The sequence below is a fragment of the Azolla caroliniana genome, unplaced genomic scaffold, assembly GCF_043228905.1.
Source record: "Azolla caroliniana isolate FFs.n. ecotype wild unplaced genomic scaffold, voAzoCaro1.0.p SCAF_8, whole genome shotgun sequence".
NCBI classification, from domain to species: Eukaryota; Viridiplantae; Streptophyta; class Polypodiopsida; order Salviniales; family Salviniaceae; genus Azolla; species Azolla caroliniana.
The window spans coordinates 8,225,959-8,236,286 of record NW_028230443.1 but is presented as its reverse complement, the minus strand read 5'-3'; the positions used below and the strand labels follow the sequence as shown (position 1 = coordinate 8,236,286).

The 10,328-nt window shown below is 37.4% G+C and overlaps 1 protein-coding gene across 1 annotated transcript; it reads left to right on the top strand.

The window, feature by feature from the left end:
- Window positions 1-589: 589 nt before the first annotated feature.
- LOC147860960 (acyl-CoA-binding domain-containing protein 1-like) lies at window positions 590-8,942 on the top strand. Its single transcript, XM_087323485.1, has 9 exons — window positions 590-906; window positions 1,003-1,077; window positions 1,246-1,311; window positions 1,709-1,958; window positions 4,607-4,709; window positions 4,858-4,976; window positions 5,061-5,149; window positions 7,775-7,872; window positions 8,505-8,942. The coding sequence occupies exons 1-9, from the start codon at window positions 639-641 to the stop codon at window positions 8,664-8,666; spliced, it is 1,230 nt and encodes a 409-aa protein (XP_087179611.1). The 5' UTR covers window positions 590-638; the 3' UTR covers window positions 8,667-8,942.
- Window positions 8,943-10,328: the final 1,386 nt, after the last annotated feature.

The following is a 10,328-nucleotide window of genomic DNA, read 5'->3' as shown; positions in this document are numbered from 1 at the left end:
CCATTGGCTTCTATTCAAACCATTGCTTCCATGCGACTTAGCTCACATGCATTGCAATGTGAGACGAAGCGTTGGGACACAAGTGATGAGAGTGGTCGACTATGCAAACTTTGCCCTAAACAAGTTCGAGAGTGTGAGTATCACACTTTGATATAATGCTCTGCCTTTGATCATATTCGACCAAGCCCAATCCTTTGCACGAATTCCTCTCACAACCACCACAATGTGCACTCTCGATTGCAACATTCCTTGGTAAAGTTCTTGAACATCGAGAGTCAGTACTTCGTTTTCACACGTATCATGTGAAATATAATTTTTTTCTGGTCTCATATTTGACCTCCGAAGACAATAATATAATCTATCTATCTATCTATCTTCTCGAATCTCGAACACAGTAGTATGTATGTATGTATGTATGTATGTGAATCCATGTCATTCCCATCCCATCCCATCCCATCCCATCCATGTCAGTCCCATTAGCTCTCTTCTGCTCAACCCCACACACAGACAGCACACAGCTTCTTCTCCATGTCTGACGCGATTCCTCCCTTTAGAGCTCCCATCGCCATCGCCATCGCCACCGCCACCGCTACCGCCGCTGCCGTCTCTCTCTCTACTTTCTCATCCTCCGCTGAACCATGGCCCTACATGAGTCTCAGGAATGGATCTTCAGCACTTGCGTCTTCTCCCTTATCTTCGCGTTTATGCTCGCAAAGCTCATCTCTGTGGTGATTTCTTTCCGAAAGCACAACCTCAGGATCGCACGTGACCCTGGAGAAACGTCTGAGCTTCTGTTCCATGAAGAAACAACACAGTCTGCTGGAAAAGACGGGAACGTCGTCAGAGAAAGCATTCAAAGACATAATAACATCGACAGCCAAAAGAGAGAAGTTTTTTATCAAGAAGGTATGGAAGCTTTTTATGCAGAAGGGTGTCGAATCTTTCAATAGAGAAAGTAATAGAAGATTTGGATAAGAGGAATAATAGAAACTTCTGGTGCAGAAAACGTAGCTTCTATACCAGGAGAAAAATGGCTTTCTCTGAAGAGCGAGGAGGAAGCAGCAAGGCTTTCTTCAGGTGAATGATTTCTTCTGTGCCTCTCACTCAAAAGACACACAATTTTGATGATTTGTTTTGAAATGTTGCTTACGCAAAGACATAAAAGCGAACCCTTTGCCTGTTGCTGAAATAAAGCAAATTGTCACATATTTCTTGTATAATCAAATATACTAGCTGCCTGTGTAGGGAATGCAGCGATTATGCCCTCAGAACATTGGGATACTACGGCAGAATCAGCTAGTCTATCTTCAGGTAAAGAGAGAGGAGTTATTTATGGTATGAATGCTGAAATGGAAGCATTTCTCTTGTGTTTCTTGCACAAGCACATGAGAAAAAAAAGGAAAGATAAAGAGAGTAAACATGCCCTTCTCTTCTCCCTTTCTTGCATGAGGACATGAGAAAGGGAAGAAATGATAGAAGAGAATGGGTTAGATTTCATAATACTGATATGGACCTTTTTTCATGTGTTTTCTTTCACAAGGACACGAAAAAAGAAAACACAAGATGAAAGTAATATTGATTTTCAGAATGCTGAAATGGAAGCATTTTCTCCTGCATTTCTTGGATAACGATATGAATAAAGAAAGAAATTGATAAAATACAGTTAAATTGATGGTAAGAATTGATTTTTCACCGACATTTCTTACAGAGAGACAGGAAAAGATTGAAGAGGAAAGTCTCCTCTCAGATGAAGAAGATTGGGAAGGCATTGAAGGAACTGAACTAGAGAGGAAGTTTGGAAAAGCTGCATCCTTTCTTGAGAAGTTGGTTTTAAGTTCCACATCAAATATCTCAAATGACCTGAAGCTTCAGCTTTATGGCCTCTATAAGCAGTCAACAGAAGGCCCTTGTGCCTCTCCACAACCTCCTGCCTATCGGCTTTCTGCTCGAGCCAAATGGTGCAAATCTTGCTCCTTTTTCTGTACTTTATCTTTTTTGTTTCTTTGATATAATTAGAATTTTTTTATCGTCCATAAAGAGGCCAATTTTGACCTGTGGGACAAGAGTATACATGTGTTCTTGATATGTGTCTCCTTCCTAAAAAGGGTTATTCGTACATTGAAGCACAAAATCTCTATGTGTGAATAAGGCATACACATATGAGCTCAACATTCTAGGTGGTGTCTTAGGTATGGCACTTAAGTTGTCACTCCCTCTTAATATGTCATCATATCTTGAACGAATTGTACTATATGCCGAGCATGTGAAGAGCAAGTGACATTCATCCTCTACCATGCCTTCATTGCATACTTTACATGCCCACAAACTCGTTACATTTTGATACCATGATGCAACTTCAATACCTAACTTGTAAGATTGAGTGCGAAGTAGTGTGAGGGCTCTATGAGCATTACTACTCATATTGGTAATGAGATAAGGTTGGATACGATCAATAGGCATTCTGGCCTTATATTGAGAGAGAGGGAGGGAGAGAGACATTAAGCTCTACTAGGACTGAAGTTTGCTTATACAACAAATCATGATAACAAATGTGTCTAGCTTCATCTTGTCCATACTGAAGAAATAAAAGCATGATCACAAATATGTCTAAGAAGATCATGAATTGATCTTTATAGTCCCCTCTTGGTCTGGTCCAAATCTTTTGGGTATTGATTGTTCCATTTATCATCGTTTGGAGTCTGGTGTACGCAACCTCCCAATGTCGAGCCTATATTGGTGAACGAGCTCATAATTATGATGAGTACCATTCCTCCCTCTACTGTTGTCACCATTCGCTTATATTCTTTGACCAACTTACTTGTTATTTTTTCAATTAGCGTAGTTTGGATCCATTTGATTATGAGGTTCACTATGAGGAACAATGCGTCTATAAGCATGGAGGTGCATTCAATTCAGCTTGGTTGATGTTGCATGGAATGGGGCTTTACTACATATAATCTTGGCAACATCATGACCAGTAAAATTTTTGTTTGCGTCCAGGTTTGGAGTCCATATGCTACATACGAGTATGGGTGATCATGGTGTCCAATTGTATAACCATAACTTTATATGATGTTCAAGGATCGTGGTATGGTTGTTCTAGCATGTCCAAAGTTCAAGTTATTTGATCTTTGTTGGCTTGGGTTGTAGAGAATCGTCTAATGCTACAAGTAAATGTGACTTATGTAGGATTTCTCTACTTTGAAGACATTCTCTGTGAGTCAGTGCGGATCATGTAGTCTTTCCAATATTCACCATGATGCCGTCTCATGCATAAAAACGTCCAGGGCATTTAGATGATGGTTTAGATCTGCATGAGATTCAGAGATCAAGATTATACCACCAAGAAATAATAGAGAATTGATCAATGGCAGAGAATGCTCACCTGAATTGTGCATGGCATAGGGCGTGTATTTCTTGAACCTCTGTGTAACTGTTAACTTCTGCATCAAGCCCAATGCCATATAATTTGGCTAGCATGTGGCCAATATAGGTAGTCTGTTAACTCATGTCTTCTGACTTAACCGATATATGCTTGAAGAAAGAAAGCTATATTGCCATCTCTGAAGAGGGTAAAATAGACTGAAACAGAGATTAAAAGTGAGCAACAGTTAGAAGATTTGACAGAATACACTGATTGACCCCAAATCTTGGTAGTCTGCAGGTATTTCTTTATCAATCCAACTAGAATCAGAAGATTGCAGAAATAGCGTTTCATCCAGCACAACAAAACCTGTAGGAGTATCCCAGCCAACCTGCTGTGCTGCTGAAAACCCTAATATCACATATCACAGAGACGTCTACTAAATTTTCAGCAAGTCGCTGTAAAATTGTAGAGAAACCTGCAAGTGTGTGCAAACATTGAATGTTGCTGCTGAAATTCCTAGTTTCAGAAAACCTAGTTTCTGAAATTTTTAATTAAATGGCAAAAAAAATATTGTTAGGTAAACAGAAACAGAAATGAAACCCAAATTTCTGATGGAAAAAGAGCAGATAAGAAATGCTAAATTCTGATAAATCACCATCACTGAACTCCTTATTTCTGTGTTAAAAGCAGAGAAGTATGATTGACATCGCCTTTCTCTGAAGTTTATCAAATACTTTAGTTAGGCAGGAAAGTGTGGTGTGATTGCCCCTCTGAAGCTTATCAAATACTTTAGTTAGTGAGGAAAGTGTGGTGTGGAGTAGAATGATGCCATTAGCTAGTGCCTTTTATCCTTGTTAGTTGTTGATCATCATGGTGATATAGTCTTCATTAGCAGAGACGCAGTATCTATCTATGCATTTCAGAATCTCTTCTCCTTATATGTAAAGTGCTGTATTCATACTTGAGAGAAGAGCTCTTTATATCACATGGCTCTGGTGTGTATGTTCTATTGATGACCACTGCTCCATCCAGATTTAGGATGGTTTGCAGCTCGCATATAAATGCACATCTTAGCTGAAAGTTTTGGGTACTATTTTATTTTTAAGTATGTATGTTTTCTTTTGTATTCTGTAAAAGGAAAGAACTTGGTCTTGTCATTCTGCTAGTCTTATTTCCTCAGTCAATTCCCTTCCTTTAATTGGAATTCATGCATGATGGACCTTTTATTGGCATGTACAGGAACTCCTGGAAACATTTTGGTCAAATTTCGCGTGAGGAGGGTATGCAACATTATATTGCGCTGATTTCAGAGCTATGCCCTGATTGGAACCTTACTGCAGGAGTAAGTATTAGTTGTACTAAGTACTAATACTTATACAATGTTCTTGTGACTTCTAAGTTTAGCTTTTAGGGTCATGAAGTACTAGTACTAGGTTCTTTTAAGACTCAGGCTTTTAGGATCGTTTTTAATTTTTTCTTTTTGTTTGCAGAGTAAAGATGGCACCGAAAGCAGTGATGCATACTCTTTTCCAAAGAGTGAGAAAACAACAGGAATGGGACCAGTCTTCAGTACACTCACACAAGCAAAAGAGAGCACAGAGGATGAGGGGTAAATGTCTTAGAAATGAATTCATTTCTTATTCTTCTTGTTTTGGTTATTCTAAAGCATTAACTCTATATACATTTATGCCAGTTTAGAAGATCTACATATCTTTGCTAAGGAAGGAAATCTGAAAGGTGTTGAAGACTTGTTACAGTCTGGACTGTCAATTGATCAAAAGGGTGTGTGTGCATCTGATTAATGTGTTGCGAATGTTATTGCTGAAAATGTTTTTCAATTTTGATGGACTTGAATTGTATATAGTTTATGAACTTCCCTGTCATCTGCTGAGTGTACATATTGAGTGGTGGTTGTAGGTGCTACATAGTTATAAAGATTGCTTGCAGTAACAAATACAATTATTAATAATCAACCATATTCCTGCTGGTGAACCAAAGTTGTACAGGCATGGCTAAAATACGGAAAGCAGTGTAGGATGACAATCCATCTTTTTCTTTTTGGTTTATAAAAACTATCATTCTAAAAATCAACATCCCCAAAGGACCGAGTAATAATACAAGTTAACCAAAATGAAGGTTCTAGCCTAAATTTAGGTAGTCTATATTTTATATTCAGATTCTGGAAGTCCAGAATTTGTGATTGTGTAAATATAAGAAGACTCTGAATTATTCAAGACGGCCCACCTTTTCATGCAGTCTCAGTTTGCTTATAACTTGTCTGACTCAACTTCGAAGGTGCAGCTGTTCATATCACATCCAAATGCATGGGATCGTCTCTGAGATGTTTTTATAAATATGCAAAGACTCTGAAGAATTCAAGAAGGCTCACCTCCTCATCATGTCTCAGTTTGCTTGTTAACTTGTCTAATTTGACTTCGAGGGTGTGATTGTTCAAATCATGCCCAAATGCGTGTTCTGTCTCTGAGATGATTGTATAAATATGGGAAGACTCCAAAGTATTGAAGAAGGCTCACCCTCCCATCCTGCCTCAGTTTGCCTGTAACTTGTCTAACTTGACTTCAAGGATGTCACCGTTCACATCACATCCAAATGCATATGAATTTCACATATGACTTCGAGTTTTTAACCAAAATATGAAAGAAAAGTCTGAGTCCCAATGGGCTTCTTATTTTGCACAACAACATACAGAAGCTCTAACATGAAGCCAATTAAGTTTGCCATATGAACAGCTGGATTCTAGAATTTGTGACTGTTAAGTGAGAAAGAACCCAAAGGTCTCAAGAAGAACTATCGCCTCATCTCTCTAAGTTTCTTGTAATTTCATCCTACCCGTTAACTATTAGCAACTGCTCAGTTTAGAAATCTCAAACCGTTAAAAAAATTGAAACCTAGACCAAACCAAACTGGGAAACTGTTGAAGTCGAAAGCATTTAAGCTGAAAACCATTTGAACTGAATCATTTAAGAGATCCTCCGACCCAAACCATTTAAACTGTTTACCAACAAACCGTGAACTGTCTAGCGAATCATTAGTACAACAAATATACTATGCATTAAGGAAATATATTAAATTATAATGTCAAATGACCCTATCAGCTATTTAAGCCTCAGTTTCAAACTTGATAGTCAGTTATTGTAAATCCAGTACAGTTTCAAACTGAAACAGTAGACCCCCAAAATAAACCACACTGTTTCCTTATTTGGGAACTTAAACCAAAGCGTTCAGGTCATTAAACCATAATTTCGTGATCCAATTCAATCTGAACTGTTGCTACTATCCTCTTACATGTACTGATGAATGATGTTATAAATGGTCTCCATCCAAATGCATATAATCATCTTGCAGATGTCATTGGATTTGAGCATGATGCTCATATATTTATATGTTTCTCTGGAAGGATATGTCACTTTGATGGGGTACATAGTCCGTGTTTGAGATTCTATGTACGTCCTCTTGGAAAATTGCATTCTTATTGATTCCACCATATTTGATTGTGAATTGTCTACGCTGGTATGTTTAATTTCTTGTTCTGTTTTTGTAGTAAAAGTTTTCTCTTCTGCTGTGCATCCATTTTATTATAGATAGAACGACTATTCCATGCTCCAAGCTTTGCTCATCCAATCCTTGACTACCTGTCTGAATGAGGCGTCTATAAGAACTTTCACCTCAGGCTTCTCCTCACTTGAATATACATGCTGCCATTTCAATCATCTGCATACCATTTTCACATTCTCAAATTTGCCACCCACGTAAGACATGATGTCAAAAATGTGAAGTGATCTTTTGCTTCTCAATTTCATTTAATGTTTTTGAAAAGAAGGTCAATAAAGCAAGAATAGATTATAGAGTCTATTTTTAACCAAAAGCATCTGCCAATGTTTTGTGGTAGTTGCAATAGAGTCATACTCATACTTAAAGTAAGAGCTATAAAGCATGGAAACAGTGAGGGAATGGCAAAAAAAAGGATGTACATAGCAGTAGGAGAAGCTAATAAGAGAGGTATGAAATTGGATAGTGTCATATTCATACTTGAAATAAAAGGAACAGGGCATGGAAATGGGGTAGGGAATGATAAAAAAATAGAATATGCATAGCAGCAATACGAAAGGGGTTGTAAGGAAAAGAGAAGTAACAGATGTCTAGAGGACATTATATATATGATGATGGTACATACCATTGTATATGCTTTTGCAAGGCATTTCTTGTATGCAATTCTAAAATTCTTCATGGCATAATATGCTCTTCATTTTTGGAGATCCTGTGATAGATGTATTCAAGCTATATTTTTGTCTGTTTTACTAAGAATATATGACATAATGATGCACATGAATGAGATATGCTTATTTAAGACTAATTTCACTGATGGTTGAGTGTACCTTCTTGCAGACACCGATGGCCGAACTGCTTTACACTGGGCAGCTGATCAGGGTCATCTTGACATTGTGAGATTATTAATCTCAAGAGGAGCGCAGGTCAACCTGAAGGTATGGTGTCAACAGGAACAAAATGGATTAGATTGTTGGCCATGTTCTTTTATTGGGGTCACTGTCTCACAAAATTCTGATGTTTATTTCTTATTCACATTCCTGTTTATATTTAAAGTTATTGTGTTCTTCAGAGTGATAGCTCACTTTTCCCTATAGGAAACGTCTCGTTATTAACATTAGTTCCTTGAAACTTTCATGTTATTAAGTTTTATGGCTTCAGAGTTTGAGTCTGGTTCATCCATAACAGTAGCATAGTAGTAAAGAACTTGTCAATAAGACTAGTTCTTGTGGAGTTTCCAGCATACTACGCAATAAGGTTATATGAGCGATTATTTGAAACCATAATACTCATTCTTTCTTCCCTAATATGCTTAGTAGTTCACATGTAGTATCGCATCTTCTTTAATATGCTTAAATTGTTCATGTGTAGTAGTTTCCTGTATACAATGCAATTCAGCTTAAATATAATTATTATTCTCATTGATAACAATAGTTCCCTCTTCCTCCCTATGCTTCATAGAGAAATCCTTTCAATAACAGCATTTCTGTTGATGGATATAGATTTTTAGTTATTGTGCTCATGCATCACATTACCTCCCTCATTTTCCCTGATGTACTCAAGTTTTCAGGATTCAGAGGGGCAGACACCATTACACTATGCTGTTACTTGTGAATGGGAGGATATTGCTACATTGCTCTTGGAGAAAGGTGCTGATCCATCTTTAGTGGATAATGATGGCTGCACAGCCTATGAAACAAGTGTAGAATACAGTGGGGGAAAAGACAGCTAGTTTTCTCACTTTACAAAATGGGTCATGGTTTTCTGGCTAACAGATTGTCTAAGACCAAAAACATGTTTTCCTTGGATAAACCTTTTCACTATGCCAGGAGGGAGAGGGAGATAATCTTGCTGTGTAACAGAAGAGGCCCAACACGATTCTACACGGAAATTGTGTATACAGAACAAAAATTAATCTGAATAAAAAAAGGGATTCCATTGAACTAGTTCTTTGTACAGAAGAATAATTGGGTAATTAACATAGGAGAATTAAGTGTTTTTTTGTTAACGTGTATCACTTTTTGTTCCCAGTTTGTGACCCATAATATGGTGAATAATTATTGCACTCCTTTATTTAATCAAGTTTTTGATGGTGGAGCAGTACCCATAATTTCTTGAAATAGAGTCAGTGTGCCAAAACACATCTACGACATGGGTTATAGTATTATAACTTGCAGTGAAAACTATGATCGAAAGGATTTTGTTGAATATATCATTTTTTGATACACTTTTGTTGACAAAATAAATGTATTTGCAATCATGAAAAAAAGTTAGGGTTGCAGGTTAACTCAAATTCGATCACAACTCTTGTGATGTTTGTTCTGCAACCTTGTTGTAAATGCTTTTCTTCAGCAAAACTTTGTTGAGATGGTTGATTTGGAGCAATTTTTTAATGTTGGGCATAGCTTTGTAAGATGTTCAAATTGGCTATTTGTCCTTTGTTTTGTTGTGTTGCAATCAATCTGTGATGATTTATTTGGAATGAATGTAGACCCAAGAACCATTGTTGATTATATTTCTTAATAGAACCTGGAAAATGCAGGGATAAGAAAGTTTAGATAGAGAAGGATCTTAATGTTAGAGGAAGCATAACTTATTTCATATTATTTATCACATACATTGTCATTAATAATTGCTTCACTCAATTATGATATATTTCAGATACTTTATATGAGGTGAAATGTTCTTATATATATACGATTGATTGTGGCAGTGAATTGCAACAATTGTGCTTTGTGCTCATGCTAGGAAGTGTCTTTGTCTAGCTATTCCTTGACTTGGAAAGTTGGATGAGTTGGAGTGGATTGATGAAAATCATGTACGAAGAAGAGTTTTATGCTTCGAGGTTGATAATTTTATAAATAATTGAAAACATGACACTTGTACCAAAAACCATGTTCTCTACTAGTTTTATTCCCAAAAATTGAATATCTCGCAAATAATTGAAGGTCCTCTATTGGCTATCGATGAACATGTCGGATGCCATGGTCGAACACATTCAAAGCGCGAAGTCCCCAAACGAAGCATGGGACAACCTCATCAAAGTCTTCGTTGTCAACATGAAGGCAAGGAGGTTGCAACTCAAGAATGAGTTGCACACAATCGAGAAGGGGCGGATGGCGATTGGTGATTATGTGCTCACCATAAAGAGCATATGCAAATTGCTCGCATCCATTGACGTAGCAGTAGATGATGAGGATTGAGCAAAGGTATGCTTGTGTGGCCTAGGGCCACAATACAAGAGCTTCAAGACGTCAGTCTTGACAAGGGAAAATGTAACTTCCCACATTTAACGATCTTGTCTCAATGCTTATCGTTGAAGAATGAAACTTAATGGAGGAATCAAGCAAGAAAACTATTGAGCCAGATGAGCGATTGCTCTATTCAAGCTCAA

Bases quoted from the DNA above. Each gene is read 5' to 3' on its own strand.
- LOC147860960 (XM_087323485.1), top strand. From the start codon at position 639: ATGGCCCTACATGAGTCTCAGGAATGGATCTTCAGCACTTGCGTCTTC. The intron at 1,078-1,245 runs GTGAATGATTTC...CTGCCTGTGTAG, and splicing joins AGCAGCAAGGCTTTCTTCAG to GGAATGCAGCGATTATGCCC. The intron at 1,959-4,606 runs GTGCAAATCTTG...TGGCATGTACAG, and splicing joins CTTTCTGCTCGAGCCAAATG to GAACTCCTGGAAACATTTTG.